This window comes from Molossus molossus, unplaced genomic scaffold, assembly GCF_014108415.1.
Source record: "Molossus molossus isolate mMolMol1 unplaced genomic scaffold, mMolMol1.p scaffold_m16_p_2, whole genome shotgun sequence".
In the NCBI taxonomy this organism is placed as follows: domain Eukaryota; kingdom Metazoa; phylum Chordata; class Mammalia; order Chiroptera; family Molossidae; genus Molossus; species Molossus molossus.
The window spans coordinates 63562856-63579835 of record NW_023425355.1 but is presented as its reverse complement, the minus strand read 5'-3'; the positions used below and the strand labels follow the sequence as shown (position 1 = coordinate 63579835).

At 38.2% G+C, this 16980-nt stretch overlaps 1 protein-coding gene across 2 annotated transcripts in view; it reads right to left on the bottom strand.

The window, feature by feature from the left end:
• Window positions 1–1145: 1145 nt before the first annotated feature.
• Window positions 1146–16980, bottom strand: part of SLC25A14 (solute carrier family 25 member 14) — a 36398-nt gene continuing 20563 nt past the window's right edge. For both annotated transcript variants that reach the window (XM_036270717.1, XM_036270718.1), the window contains exons 6-10: window positions 14646–14741; window positions 10468–10592; window positions 9603–9738; window positions 2582–2662; window positions 1146–1596 (exon numbers count right to left, since the gene is read on the bottom strand). In XM_036270717.1, the coding sequence (XP_036126610.1) occupies window positions 1555–1596; window positions 2582–2662; window positions 9603–9738; window positions 10468–10592; window positions 14646–14741 (480 nt within the window). In that variant the 3' untranslated portion in view covers window positions 1146–1554. The remainder of the gene's footprint in view (window positions 1597–2581; window positions 2663–9602; window positions 9739–10467; window positions 10593–14645; window positions 14742–16980) is intronic.

Sequence of the window (16980 nt, the reverse complement as noted above, 5' to 3'; positions counted from 1 at the left end):
TTTGGCACAAAAGTCACCTCCACTATGAAGTCTTTGGCTAATCACCTAGGTAATTGGCTGTTCCCACCTCTGTGCTTCTGCACCACTTGATCATTTTTCACATAGTACTTAGCATCTACTGTAATAATCTAATTATATTGTTTTGTTTCTCCTACTATAATGTGAGCTTGGAAACAGATCTTCTCTTAACTTATTTTTATATTTCCAGCACCTAGGACGTAAGAGACACATAATGTTTTTTGAACAAATAATGAATGGATAAAGATGAAGAAATAAACTACTCATTACACAAATATTTGAGTGCCTGCAGTGTGCAAGGCACTATTCTAGTACAAGAAAGTAGGCACAACACTTTGGTTTTAAGACAATTAGAAGCCTAGACACAAGGTCATATTTTAAGGCTCTTTTAGCATTTTATCTGTAGAAACTTCTAAATGAGCTACTTGTTTAATTTTTTTTTTCCTCACCCAAGGACATTTTTCCATTTTTTGTTCAGATAGAGTGGGAGGGAGGGAGAGAGAGAGAGAAACATTGACGTGAAAGGGACACATTGAGTGGTTGCCACCTGCATGACCCAACCAGGACTGAGGACAAACTGCAACCGAGGTATGTGCCCTTAGCGGGAACCGAACCCAGGTCTCTCTGGACCGCGGGCTGACGCTCTAACCACTGAGCCAAACCAGCCAGGGCTGTTGTTTAATTTTTTTTCTTTATGGATTTTAGAGAGAGAGGAAGGGAGAGGGAAAGAGAGATAGAAACATCAATGAGAGAGAGCATTAATTGGCCACCTCCTGCATGCCCCCCACTGGGAATTTGGCCCACAACCTGGGCATGTGCCCTAACCAGGAATCGAACCGGCAACCTCTTGGTGCATGGGTTGATGCTCAAACACTGAGCCACACCGACCAGGCTGTTGTTTTTTTAACTCATGATTAAGAAAGGACCACTTGCATAATGGTTACCAGTGAATGGCATTATGACAATGAATGACAGTGGGAAAGCACAATGCACTTAGTCTGTTCCCATAAATGTGCTGTAAGAGTCCCGACTCAATTTCATAGTCATCTTCTCTTTATCACTTTCTGAAGAATGCAATATACAAGCAGTTGGCAAAGAAGAAAACAGTAAATGAAGACAAAACCAAGGTGATTCTTCTGATAAATATTTTAATGAGAACCGAGGTCTGTAACATATATAGCAGTAACTGCCCTGGCCTACGCCTTCTGCTGTAGCCCAAGTCTGGAGCTAACCAGCTACATTTAACCCACATTTTAAAAGAAGGCCATTTTGAATGTCACCCATCAGTATCCATCTTCACAGAAGATACCAATCTGGTGCCAGAATCTCAATGTTAACACTTCCTCTCAAGGAAGTTAACATGGTAACACAAACAAATGAGCAATTTTTAACCATCCTATTGTTTTTCCATCAGAGGGCCCTTGGGAGACCAATGGTTCAGTAAACACTTACAACTTTGTCAAAATACATTTGAACAAGAAAAACGAGAAAAGATTAGAAAGGTTGGCAGGGCTTGGCTCACATGTAATTCAGTCCTTAGATCTGAAGCCTCTTAAGCTGTTCATATGTGATAAAAAACTGAAGAGTGAGTCATGGAAGATCACTGGGTTAACACTGAAAGCCAAACCCAGTTCTAAGATTGTGCATTGCATTCTTAAATTAAGGTACTAAGTCTGTGCTATTCTAAGTTGCACTTGCTTAAAAGTCTTTTTAAAAACAATACCTGGCAAATCAAGCATGTACTGAGTGCTCACCATGTGACCATTATTATTATTGGCATTTAGCAATATAAACAGATTAAAACCCTAACATACTTATAGTCTTCAGGACAAACAACACACACACACACACACACGCACACACACACAAATAACCAAGAACATCAATGACAACAAATAATTCAGGGCTAGAATGATGGTTACAGTCATTAGGTGATCCGAGCAATCCCAAGGAGGGAGAGAGATACCATCTCCCTCAACCTACAGACTCCACAAGGGCAGGAAATTACTTTTCAACTATGCAGTGCTCACCATTATACACACAACACTACACACAGGATCCAATTCATGACTCTGCATGTAGAAGACACTCAAACACAGCTAAAGGAAGGAGATTCATCCCTGAAAAAATAGCCCTACTTGGCCCTGGATTCCTTTACCCTATCAATGTTTTCTGTCTTACTATTTCCCCAGCTGTTCTGGTCCTACAATTAGGAGATAGGAATCATGGACCTCCTCAGCACAGATTTTTCTTTGGGCATCTCCCAGTAGGGTTTCCAAAAACTTCATAGCCCCTTCCTTATTTGGCTGTTATTATTAGTGCTTTGTTGTTGTTTTTTAAAAAGGAAACTTTGCCATGTCTTTTCTAGTCCTTTTAGTTTGCATTAGATTCCAACTGAATCCAACTAAAGTCATTTCTTAATTCCATCCTCAGTGGTGACCATTAGAACACTTGAGTTTCTCACTTGCCTAAAGGCTTCAAAAATCAAAATTTCCTTCCTAAAGCCTAGAATTACCTGGGAGCTTGAAGCATTTGCTTTCATTCCCATGTTCTAAAAGGATACAATGATGTTCCAGGGTCCGAGTCTAAGCCAGTTTGGCCAAAATCCTTTATAGAGTGCAAAAAAGCCCTCGTGTTTCCACATCTGAGAAAAAGACATAATAAAAATTAGAGTGAATTCTCCTAACTCTTTACATCTTATAATTACTTATATTTTAGCACTCATCTTCCAAGCCCCTCCCCAACCACTCATGACTCTATGAATGACCATTTTTCCCCTAAAAATACACATTTGAATTCATATGTAGCCTAATAAATCTACCCATTCATTCAACAAATATTTATTAAGCACCTATCATATGCAAGGTATTCTTGATGCTGAGATTACAGTAATAGTACTAAACAAGAGAAACAAAGTATCTGTGATAGACAACTTCCAAGATGGTCCCCAAAGAAAGCCACCTCCAGTTATTCACACCCTTGTGTAGGCCCTCCCACACATATCAGGACTGGTCTGTGTCTCCAAAAGAATAAAGCAGTAGTGAACATATGTCACCTCCAATGCTTTGTTATAAAAGATGTTTTATAGCCCGGCCGGTGTTTTATAGCTCAGTGGTTGAGCATTGACCCATGTACCAAGAGGTCGCCAGTTCGATTCCCAGTCAGGGCACATGCCCAAGTTGTGAGCCAAACCCCCAGTGGGGGGCATGCAGGAGGCAGCCAATCGATGTTCTCTCTCATCTATCTCCCTATCCCTTCCTCTCTCTCTAAAGTCAATAAGTAAATAAAAAAGATGTTTTATATATAAGGCTTATGCCTTGTTCTCTCTAGGATCATTCACTCAGAAGGAAGCCAGCATCCATATCATAAAGAGACCCACATGGTGAGAAACTAAAGCCTCTTGCCAACAGCCAGAGAGGAAGAGAGGCTTCCTGCTAACAGTAACATGAATGATCTTTGAAGCAAATATCCCAGCCCTAGACAACCCATCAGGTGACTGTAGCCATAGCTGACATTTAGACTGCAACCTCATGAGAGAGCCTACACTAAAACCCCTCAGCTTAACTGCTTCTGAACCCCAGACCCATAAAAAATGCGAGATAGTAACTGTGTGTTGTTTTAGGGTACTGAGTTTTGGAGTAATTTGTTACACAGCAAAAGATAACTTATAAAGTCCCTGCCCTCATGAAACACATACTCTAGTGGAGCTATATATGATTCAGAACTAAGCATTAATAAGAAATAAGAATAGGGAGTTGGGCAAGTCACTATTCTCTGAGTCTAGTTCATTACTGTAAGTTTGGCGTAATGTTATGTCCTTCCTCATGTCAATGCTCTGAGGATCACATGAGGAACACTGAATTCCTTTGAGTTTGAGTCTGCTGTTTTATATAATGGGGGTCTACACACACCAGCTGAATGGTTATTATGAATCAATTGACAAATTATGTATATCAAAGGTCATAAAATGGTGGTGCATGTTGAATCTAACCTATAGAAACAGTTCTTTTTTAATGGACAAATACTTATTAAGTGATTTCTGTGATTTAGCCATTGTGCTAGGCATTGAAAAAAATGTTATTTTGCCTTTCCACTGGTAAGGTGAAGCCTACCACTATACTAAAAAGTAAATATATCTGAATTAGACAATAATATGAGAATCCAGACTTATAAATATTCCTTATCCCATGCTTGATTTCTTTGGATAAATTCCCAAAAGTGGAATTGCTGTGTTGTATGGTGGAGATCATATTATAAGGTATATAAATGTCAAATCACTATATTATACACCTGAAACTAATATAATATTGTATACCAACTATACTTAAATTTAAAAATGAACACTCGAGATAATTATCCTTCCTAACCAATTTTTTTTTTTTTTTTTTTTTTTATCCTCACCCGAGGACATTTTTTCATTTTTTTTTTTTTGTACAGATAGAGTGGGAGGGAGAGAGAGGAAGGGAGAGAGAGACAGAAACATCGACGTGAAGGGACACATCGAGTGGCCGCCACCCGCACGACCAACCAGGGCCAGGGACAAACTGCAACCGAAGTATGTGCCCTTAGCGGGAACCGAACCCGGGTCTCTTCGGACCGCAGGGCGACGCTCTAACCGCTGAGCCAAATTGGCCAGGGCCCAATTTTTTTTTTAGCAAATAGAAACATAACAAGGACATTATTTATTAAAGCATAGTTGTAATATGCTTCCCCCAATGGATCATCAGCAAATACCAAAGGTCTCTCTCAGACCAAAACTGATGTTGAAAAATTGTGAAAATCAGCAAAAATAAAGCCCAGATGCAGATAACCTAGAATCATAGACTGCTAAAATTACAAGGGACCTTAGAAATACAATCCAACCCCATTACCTCTCACCTGGACTACCACAATAAACCTACTAATTGGTCTACAATCTCCACCTGGAAGCCAAAACAATCTTTTAAAATTTTAAATCAGATAGTGTCACTTTTCTGTTTAAAGTTCTCCAATGACTTCCCAGTGGAATTAATTCTAATTGCAAGTGTTCTGCGATGATCTATAGGATCCTACATGATTTAGCCCCTGCCTCTCTCTCCAGTTTCATTTCCTACTACTTTCTCCTTCATTTACCACACTCAGCCACACCAGCCCTCTTTTAACCCTTGAACATGTCCAGCTCATTCCCGACTCAGGGCCTCTGTACCTGTTCCTTCTTTATGAAATACTTTTCTCTCATACCTTCATGTGGCCACATTCTTCTTATCATTCAGACCTCTGCTCAAATGTCACCACCTCACAGCCTTTTCCTGGCTACCCTAGCTGAAGTAGTTTCCCACCATCATTGACAAGTCACTATCTCATTATGTTCTGTTAGTTTCTTCATAGCATTTATTTCTGTCTGAAATTACACTGTGTATTATTTGTATGTTTATTGTCTGTCTCCCTAAACTAGAACATAATCTCCAGGAAAGCAGGGACTATGTTTCTCTCTCACCATTATATCCCTACCACCTAACACTGTCTGGCACAGTAAAGTTTCCAATAAATATCTAAATAAATATTTGTTGAGTAAATGAACACACAAACACAGTGAGAGTCTCTAACACTCCCATGAGCCATGTGAATCCTTATAAATCTCAAAAATATTGACAAACTTCTTTAGAATGTTAGAACTAGAAGGTGCAGTTTTTGGCTTAAGGAAGTTATATGAAAACAAACAAGAACTTCTGTAGATAAGCAGAGACAACAGGCTACTTCATGAAGTTATGCACTCATTCAACAAATAATTTGATGTGGATAAAGTGATAAACAAGATACACATTGTCTTGTCTTCAAGAAACTTACAGTCTACTGGGGTAGGCAGACAGATCTTAAAAGTAATTACACAGGGGAAGGGGGTTGAGTGGCTGGGTGAAAAAAGGTGAAGAGATTAAGCAAACAAAATACAAGGGGTTGGCAAAAATAGGTTTAAAGTTGTGAGTGTACAAAACAGAATTTATTCTTGTATTACTATTTATTAATTATTGTATTATTTTCCATATGAACAACTGTTAACCTAGTTTTGCCCACCCCTGTACATGACACATAGACACAAAGTATGGGACAGCCAGAGGGAAAGGGGGTGGAAGAAAGTAGAAGAAGGCAAAAGGGGGATAAATGGAGATGAAAAGAGACTTTACTTTGGGTGATGAGCACACGATGCATTATGCGGATGATGTTTTGAGTTGTACACTTGAAACCTGTATGGTTTTATTAACCAATGTCACCTCAATAAGTTAAATTAAAAAATAAAAGTAATTACAATAAAATGAAACAAATGTGAATAAATGTGATATAGTCATACGATGAAATATTATCCAGCCATAAAAAGGAACAAAGTACTGATACATGCTACAACACGGATGAACATTATGGTAAATGAAAGGAGCCAGTTCAAAAGGTCACATATTATATAATTCCACTTAGATGAGATATCCAGAACAGGCAAATCTGCAGTGATAGAAAGTAGATTAGTGCTTTCTTAGGGCTGGGGGTGGGGGGAGGGAAGTAGCTAAAGGGTATGAGGTTTCTTTCTGAGGTAATGAAAATATTATAAAACCAACTGTGGTGATGATGGTTGCACATATCTTTGAATAGACCAAAAGCCACTATGAATAGGTTAATTTTATGATATGTGAATTAGTCCTCAATAAATATTTTTAAAAATATAATAAATGCTATGATAGAGCAAGTGCACAAAACTATCTACATATAACCTAGTTTAATGGTCAGGGAAGGACTTTATGGAAAAGTAATGAGATACAAAGAATGAACAGGAGCTAGCCAAGTGAAAGGGACTTAGGATACAGTGGGGAGCATCTAACAAAGTATATGGCATGGGAGAAAACTTGGGAATGAAAGCAAGTCAGGTACTAGAAATTGTTCAGTATATCTGGAATGCAGACAGGTAGCAAAGATAAGGCTGTGGAAGTAAAAAGAGGTCAAATCACATAGAGCGTTGGGTCTATGAGAAGCCATTCAGTGGTTTTAAGATGGAGGTGACAGGATGAGATTTGCAGTTGCTCATTTCTATGTCAGAGATGAATGCATAATCCATTCACTGAAGTGTTTTGGGACTATGAGAGATAAAATAATAAAGTATGATGTTATTATATATAATGATGATATAGAGTGAAATTGTTTTAAAGAACTTTAATAGCCCTGGCCGGTTTGGCTCAGCAGTTAGAGCGTCGGCCTGCGGTCCAGAGAGTCCCGGGTTCGGTTTCCACTAAGGGTGCATACCTTGGTTGCAGTTTGTCCCCGGCCCTGGTTGGTCACACGAGTGGCAACCATTCGATGTGTCCCTTTCACGCCAATGTTTCTCTCTCTTTCTCTTCCTCTCTCTCCCTCCCACTCTATCTGAACAAAAAATGGGAAAATGTCCTCAGGTGAGGAGGAAGGAAGGAAGGAAGGAAGGAAGGAAGGAAGGAAGGAAGGAAGGAAGGAAGGAAGGAAGGAAGGAAGGAAGGAAGGAAGGAAGGAACTTTAATAGAAAATAAGTGAGTCAGTGAGTAAATATAAGTACTTGAAGGTTACTGCCAACATGAAAATATTTTTCTTCCAATACCAGACAGGATAGTTGTTATAAGTACAAACTTTGGAATCAGACAGGCTCTGGTTTAAATCCCAGAGTTGACATTTATTAGGTGTGTAATCTTGGATAAATACTTAACCACTCTGAAACTAAAATAATTCATTTATAAAATAAGAAAGATAATATCTATATAGTGTTGCTGTGAGTTAAAGGATATATTACAGTGTGTGGCACATAATAAGCATTCAATAAAAGCTGGCTATTACTACTTTATTGTACCTTCTATCTCCTCTTAGCCAACCTTCCTGAAAGAGTATTTTACATTTGTCTACTTATCCTCACTTCCTATGTGTTTATCTGTCTCTTCCTATTAGAATTACAGTGTCATGAAAGGCAGGACTTTTTTGTTTGCCAACCTAGAACAGTACCGGGCACATAAGACACTTAAACATTTTTATATTGAATGAATGAATAAATGAATGAGTGAATGAATGTATGAATGATTAAACACACTCCTCAATGCACAGCAATCTGGCTTTTGCGAACACCAATCCAGCAAACCTCTTCTAGAAAATATTAAGTCCAACAGATATTTTGCAGTCCTTACACTGGGTCTCTCTATCCCATTTGACAGTAAATAATTACTCACCCCTTCTTGAAACTTATTACTCCCTCTGTTTCCATGATGACTATTCTCTTTCAAGTTTCCTCATATCTTTCTGAACTGCTATCTTTTGATGTCTTTCTTGGATTCCTCATCTGCCAAGGCCTTACCTACTGGTATCTCCTCAGAGTTCTTTCCTTGGCCCTATGTTTTCTCTATATCAGTGATTGTCAAGTGGAAGGGTGAGCATGTGAGAAATAGCAAGGGAGGCTTTGCCAAACTCTGCTCCCCTGAGTCTAAGAATCACTGCTTCTGTGAATCACTATTAATGGAAGAAATTTTATAACACTCCAGTGTGCTAGGAAGGTAAAAAGTTGTGAACTCCTTTACCTGCTCTCCTTGGTCTCCACTTCCACAGTTATGTAACACTGTACACTACTGATTCCCAAGGCTCTTAGCTACACCACTGAACTCTCCTCTGAGTGAAAACTAACATATCCAAATTATGTCCACTGAATATTCCTCATAAACCTCATACTAAGTGTCCAAAAATGTGATGTCTCCCACAAAATCTGTTCCTCTTCCTGTGATGCCTCTGTCAATGAATGTCACCATATGGTCACCACTAAAATAATATATAAGGTCTCATTAGGATAGTTCCCGATTTACAGTAAACACTCATCATATATGAATTATTATTATTATTATTATTATTATTCAAGATGCCACCATCTACATGGAGCATATCCCAAACTTCCAAATTGGACTAAAATTTCCTCCCATAGATTCCTGAGTTTATCACTTACCAAGCTGTGTTAATTATCTGTTTGTACACCTGCTGTATGCTATAATTTCTCTGTGCCTACTAAAATGTGCCTGATCTATATAACAAATAGTTGTTAAACTAAACTGAACCACAGAGAAACCATATGGAAAAATCATATTTTAGCCTCAAATAGTTTATAGAAGTATTATCACCAGTGATTATATAATACATAATTCATTTACGATATTCAGCTATCTAATAACATAGCAGAAACTTTCAAAGCAAAGTGTGAACAATAGCATAATACTGAACTGAAACCGAGTACCAGATTTTCTATCACAGGGTCTCTGTCTTGTTTGAAGTGGGCAAATGTGGGATATGTTAAAGTCCTTTATATCAATTCTATATGGTGCTACTGATAAAAGTATCCTGCAGTCACAAGCATTCAAATCAGAATAATAATATTAACGGCCACTGTGCATCAGCAGATTGCCAAGGATACAGCTTATCTACCTGGAAATTACTGACAGCCTATAAAAATATATGTAATGATTCTTCCACCTTCAGAATTATATACAGCAACTAAAAATAAGGCTTGAAAGAAGGTCTAAGACATCAAAGAAAAGTAAAAATGTAACCCAAGCCCACAGTGTGCATACCTTTAAAATACCATCCAAAGTACCCTTGTAGAGGTCCACATGTCCTACGATTGCCCTCTGGTTCATCATGCGAGTTCGAACCACATCAACTGGATTCGAAGCCAGAGCCCCAGCCAAGCCGCATGTAAAGCTGGAACTAAAAATGAAAAGGTTAAGTAGATAGATTGCCCCACTTCCACCCCTGCCCACTAAACAGAAATGAGGGCAAACTTAAATGTACAATGAGTCAGACTCACCAGATAAAACCTGGCACTTGTTTTAAAACCTGGCACTTGTTTTATAATCTAAAAAGAAAGTATTTTCTAAAGAGACATCATTTAAAAGTTGTCCCCTTCACTTTTCAACCTGAAACTTACACAGCTTTTTTTCTTAAAGGGGTACAATTTATAAGTCTAGCAAGATCCCTAAACAGGAAGTGTCACACATCATGTATTAGTTATGTAAATTTTTCAAAACACAGGATCATATGCCAAATGCATTTTAGTAGTAAATTATCATAAAAGTTGCAAAATGTAAGATGAGACTGGCACCAGTCTTCAGCCCCAAACTACGGTTTTGTTTCATAGGCCCTATAAAAATTTACCTTCTTTCTGATTCTCACTGAAAAGTGTTTGCTTTCTGTTCCAAAATAAACTAAAGCAAATAACAGATGAGCTTATTAGATATAGAGGCCGTGTATGAACAAATGCAAACCCTACAGAAATCTGATAGGCTGCTGTATTAGACGCTGCCCCAAGTACCAAAGTGTCCATAGCATCTGGAATGCAGAATAAAGGTATCAATTCTACATGAGGATTTCAGTGAAAGATGCTTTTTGTGCTCAAAATACTGGTAATATGGCATGAGCACAACCTATTATACTTACACAAAGTGAGTTAAAATTGTGTCTCCCATCACCCCTGACAATATTAAGTGCTTCTTTGTAATATCATAGACTGGAAGCTCTACGCCCACAACAATAGCAGCCCGCTGAGCAGTTGGAACAACACCCTACAAAACATAAGTGACATTAGACACCAAGAAAATACACAGGTAGTGTGACATAAGTCTAAAAGTGAACATAATAAGTTGTGAGTCAAAAAGTGACAGAAAAATCCAAGTCTGAAGTACAGAGGTCACTCTTTCAAATCAACACCTAATACTGAAACAAGTCTGTGAATTACTAAAAACCATTATATTGTACATTTTAAGATGGTGAATTTAATGGTATGTGAATTATCTCAATAAAGATGTTATAAAAAGCAAAACCATGAAGCAAAAGTCACTGGGAAGAAAAGAGCTTCCAAGTTTAATTCACATAATTTTAGGGTATACAGAAAGAACACATGAGGATGACAGCAAAGGTATGACGCAGCTAGGGAAAAGGCCAAAGCAAAAGTGGTATTTCCTCACAAGTTCTCCCAGGATAACACTACCAGCACCTCACTCAATAGCAAAATACTCCTATCACAGTTCACATTATAATGCAAGGCTGTTAGGGCATTAAAAATCATGTTTCTACAAGAATACTGACACAAGAAAATACTTATGCTATAACCTTAAAGAAGGCAAGACACAAAATTACATATAGTATTACTCTAACTTTGGGGAAAAGGTATACACACATGCCAAATTTTTGTTGTAAAGGGTTAGAGGGATATATACCAAAATAGTTTTTTTCATCTGGCATTAGAATAACAGACCAGTTAATTTTCATGTTTATATCTTTCTGTATTAAAAAATCACAATGAATATTTTACCTTTATAAATAAATTGTGTTTTAATGCCATTTAAAATTGAACATAACATATTGTGGGGACCACTGCTCTCTGGGAGACCTGTTAAAGTATTCAATCATCTCTAAAATCTCTAACTCAATGTATACAGTGAGAAGTAATGTAGCTGAGCTGTCACCAAATGTTTTATTCTGCTAATTGGGCTGACTGGCCCAACAGGGCCTTCCTCTCTGACCTGTCCATCTGATCAACTCAGTTAGAAGATGATCTTTACAGAAGACTACTTTGGTGAATATTAAGGCCCCCAACTGGAGCCCACGAGCTGAATTCATACCACAGACATATTGTATGGCCAAACAATGTTTCTAGAGGCTGAATAAGCTGTCAACATAGAAAAGAAAAAACAAAACAAAACAGGACACTTCACATAGAAATGCACATTTCCAGCATTTCTTGCAAGTCCAGAAAATATGACCATACTGAACTTACATCACACATGGCAACAATGAGTACGGCAGGTGCTTTCCAATTATCAAAGTATCCACCACTCTATTGTCTCTCCAAATCTGACATTAGTGCCATTTACACTTTATTATTGTACTCATGTTGTTATTTCTCACAATGGAGTTAGGAAGAAAGTGAAAAGTTTCCAGTACCCATAATTAAAATTAAAGCAGGGAAATAAAGCATAAACAAAGAGGACCGTGTCTTTGAAAAAAAAAAAATGCAACCATATTTCCTTGTTGAAATGAAAAAAATAATTCTGCACTTTAATATGTAGATAACACATCTGTGTCAAAAGAATATATAACACAATGTACTTCACTTCTTTACCTTACAGGTCTGGATGATGTAAGTAGACTAGATAATAAAAGTAGCTATGTTCAGTTCCTCAAAAAATTAAACATAGAATTACCATACAATCTAGCAATCCCAATTTGGGGTATATACATAAAAGAACTGAAATCATAGTCTTCACACACATGTTCATAACAGCATTATTCACAAGAGCCAAGATATAGAAACAACCTAAATGTCTATTAATGTGATACACACACACACTAAAATATTGTGCAACCTTGAAAGGGAAAGAAATTCTGACACATGTAACAAAATGAATGAACCTGGAGGGCATGATGCTAAGTGAAATAAGCCAGTCACAAAATGATAAAAGTATGTTTCCACTTATATAAGGTACCCAGTATAGTCAAATTCATAGAGACAGAAAGTATAAGGTTGGGGGAGGGGGAAATGGGGAATTGTTTAATGAGTACGGAGTTGTAGGTTTGCAAGATGAAAAGAATTCTAGAGGCTGGTTGTACAACAATGTAAATGTATTTAATACAACTGAACTTGAAATGCTTAAGATGGTATATTTTGTTACATGTATTTTACCACGATCAAAAATTAAAAATAAAGTAGCTATGTTCCCCTGACTAAATATCCAATTCTACTTATTGCTGTATTTCTTTTAGCTTTAGTTTGAAAAAAATTCTGATTTTAAACTAATCAAGAAACTGCACCCCTATTATTATCAAAAAAGCAAACCTCAAGAATCATTAATGGATGCCAAGACCATTAGGTAAAAGTTTATTAGATAATAGGATACATGCATGATGCTAGAATATAACCCTACAGACTACTTGCTAATTGCAAATGGGGGAACAACTTATCTTTTAGATAGTGAGATCTAGTAGACATCATCTCACCAAGTAATCAAACTTGGCATCACTATGGGATAACCCAACATTATTTGTCTGTTGGTGTGATACAATATGAAATACACAGTGTTACCTATGAAGTTCTCTTACCTAAAACGTTTAACATGAATCTGATCAAGCCAACAGACCTAACTTCCACTTTACACAAAATGCAGGGGAAATATGAGGAAACATTCTACAAGAAAGCTGGCCTGGTCTCATCAATAAAGGACATTTGAATATAAGCTGGATGTTAGGTATTAGGGACTTACCATTAATTTTCTTAGGTGTGATAATGGTATTGTTATTATGTAGGAGAATGTCCTTATTCTTAGGAGATACATAATGAAGTATTTAGGGAAATACCATGTCTGAAACTTCCTTTCAAATAGTTTAGCAGGAAGAAAAAGGGTGTGAGAAAGAAAGATCTCTTATCCTTTGAGACGACATGGAAGGACCTGGAGAGTATTATGCTAAGCGAAACAAGCCAAGCAGAGAAAGACAAATATCACATGCTCTCACTTATTTGTGGAATATAATGAACTAAACAAACTGCTGAACAAAATTAACCCAGAGACATGGAGGTGGAGTACAGACTGACAAGCCTCGGGGTGGGGGGGATTTGTGGGAGAAGAGATAAACCACAGAACTTACATGTATGTTTGCATGACCAATGAACATAGACAACAAAGCTGGGGATGGGGTGGGGGGGATGGGAGTAGGGTGTCAATGGGGAAAAAATGAGAAACATCTGTAACAAAAACAAATTAATAAATAAAAATTTTTTACAAAAAGAAAAAGGGTGTGTATACAGACATAAATAAAGAAAATATGGCCAAACTTTAATAGTCATTTAATCCAGGTATGTACGTGTTCACTGTTCTTTCTATTCTTTCAACTTTTCTGTATGTTTGAAATTTTTATAAGAAGAAGTTGGGGAAAATTATAAAAGAAGAAAATAGCAAAGCTCTCTTTTTGAAGAGTCTATTAATAATTTCCAATTCTACTCTCTCTGCATGTTCTACTAGTAGTCTTACTTAATATTATAATCTTATGTGATTAAAATAGGATAAAGCATTATAAGAACAACAACAAAAAATGAAGTATAGATAGAAAACTGAAAGATAGTATGACAAAATGTTAAAAGTAATTATCTCTAGCTGGTGGAACTTGATGGAAATTTTCTCATTTACATAAATCCTCAGTATTTTATAGTGCATCTTTAACCTTTAAAAGGTTTTAAAAAGTTGTTTTAGGCAACAACTTTAGAACATAAGCACTACAGAGACTATCACGAACAGACATTGCTATGTTAGTAAAAAACTGGCAACTATATATATCGAAGAACTATAATTCACTGTGAATTTGAACAAACCAAAATGCTATCTCAAATAATGTAATATCTTCTCTCACATATATAACCCCCAAACATTAAGCAGAAATAAAGACAACTAATAAGTTTTGGTCCTTTCATAGGTGATGAGGAGATTCTTACCTTATTTTTTGGGTTATTCAGAGTCTTACACAGTATAAGGTAACAGTTCACACTTTTATGGCTTTATATAAAAGATATACTTTGCAAACGCTAGGAACTGAGTATAGAACAATATTAGGAAAAGAATACTCACCCTCCACAGACCCTTGGTACCTTCTTGTTGGTATATATCAATGAAGCTGCCAATCATGCTACCTTGGAACAAGCTTCCCTGAGCCTGCATTCGAATCTAAAATAAGAAAAGTGAACATTTTGTTTTGACAAGAGAATCAAAATGCGATGTGCCAGTCATTTAAAATTAATAAAACAGTATTTGGGAATGAAAGAAAAATCAGCCTACTATTATTATGAAGTCAATTAGAAAGAATGTAATTTGTGTCAAAGTATATGTTATAAAGATGATTTTTATCAGCCTCACATTCCTCACACCTAAGTCCAAAATTTCTAGAGTTGAAAGAAAACTTGAGAAAAAAAAAGAACAAGTACTCAGTGGAGGTAAAAAACAATTCATTTAAAATGAGTAGTTTAGTGGAAAATTAAAAGAGCCTACGTGTCCAAAAAACACAAAGAATTGGCTGTATAAATTTATGATCCCTATATGTAGAATACTATGCAGCCATAAAATTCTGTTGTAGAATAATCTCTGACATTAAAAAATGTCAACAAGTAACTGCTGAATAGAAAAAGCAGGCACCAAACCAGTATGTATGGTATATAATTTTTATTAAAAACACATTGACTTGCCCTGGCCAGTTTGGCTCAGCAGTTAGAGCACCAACCCGTGGACTGGAGAGTCCCGGGTTCGGTTCCCGCTAAGGGCATTTACCTTGGTTGCAGTTTGTCCCCGGCCCCGGATGGGGTCGTGTGGGTGGCAGCCATTCAATGTGTCTCTCTCACATTGATGTTTCTCTTCCTCTCTTCCCCTCTCTCTCCTTCCTGCTCTATCTGAAGATAAATGCAAGGGTGTCCTCGGGTGAGGATTTAAAAAAAAACACGTTGACTTAAACCATATGCACAACAAAGAGACTGGATGACCATACACACCCAAATGTTGACTGTGGTTTCGGTTTGAGTAATGAGGCAATCCATGAGCATTTTCCCTTTTTCTTTTCTGTCTTCCACTTTTGTACACTGAACATTCATTGTTTATGTAATTATAAAAAGCAAAAATTGTTTAAAATATAATTTTATGCTACAAGACATCAAACTGAGTTTTATTTGTAAAAAGCATATTGTATTCTGCAATGTAGCATTTGAGAACTGCAAGAAAGGAGATATAACACTAAAAACCCATGTGAAAGATTTGGTATAACTTCCCATGGACTCTGCATACACAGAATCACAGTAATCATCACTAAATATTAGTGGCCCAAATGTATCCCTGATTTTCATGAAGCAAAGCTCCAGGTTTCAATAAATGTCATGTAACAGCAACATGCTTTATATAGAAAGTTAACTGCTACTAATAAGAGTTGAAATAAAAACCTAAACCAAATTAACGCAGGATGGCGGCAGGCAAGACCACAGTGAGAGTGAGCGTGTGCAAGAGAGTGTGAGTGAATGTGAGTGTGGATGAGCATTTGCATGGCAGTGCAGAAATTTAGGGTGGGTGGTTCAGGTGCTGTCGACGGGGGAGCAGCTGGCTACCGTTGTACACTGCTTGGCAGGGCATTTGTCCCTGAATGGGGCTGGAAGGTGCCACCATTTTGGAAGAGCTACTGGGTCCTCCTTGGGAGGAGGCAGCATGGACCAGGTAGGGCCCAGTGACCCAAAGTTACAAGTGCACCCGACACCACTGGACCTGTGGCCTCCACTTTGCCAACACCAACTCACACACAGTAGCAGAGCCTGGCAGCAGCGTCACCTCAGGAGCTGAGCCCTGCCCATCAGCAGAGGCAGCAGGAAGGCCATGGGAGCTCAGCAGAGCCCAGCAGCAGCGCCATGGAAGGAGCTGAGCCAAACCCAGCAGCAGCAAAGTGGAAGGAGCTGACCCCCACACAGCAGAGTAGTGCTTCGGGAGCTAGCCCTACCCTCCAACAGTGCCCCACAGGAGCCACACAACCCAACATTGCCACAGCAGGACCTGGGCACTCCAACCATACCTGTACACCATACAGCACCCCAGCTGGACCCACACATATCAGAAGTATTCCAGCCAGATGCACGCACCCTAGAAGTGCACCTGCCGGACCTCTACACCCCAGCAGCACCTATGACAACATAAGGATACAAACAGCCAGCTGTCAATCTTCCTGGACCCACAGCAGACAAGAGGCGTCAGCCCTGATGACCACACCAGCCCAGACCCGCTGACCCCACAGACCCCACAGGAGCCAAGAGCCACCTGCCCCACAGTCAAGAGCCGCCAGCACTGCTGGATGTATGGATTGGATCTGAGATCTGGCCATGCCATGACTAGATGCACCAACCTGCCAAAATGACCAGGAGTGCCCCAAACTACCAGACCA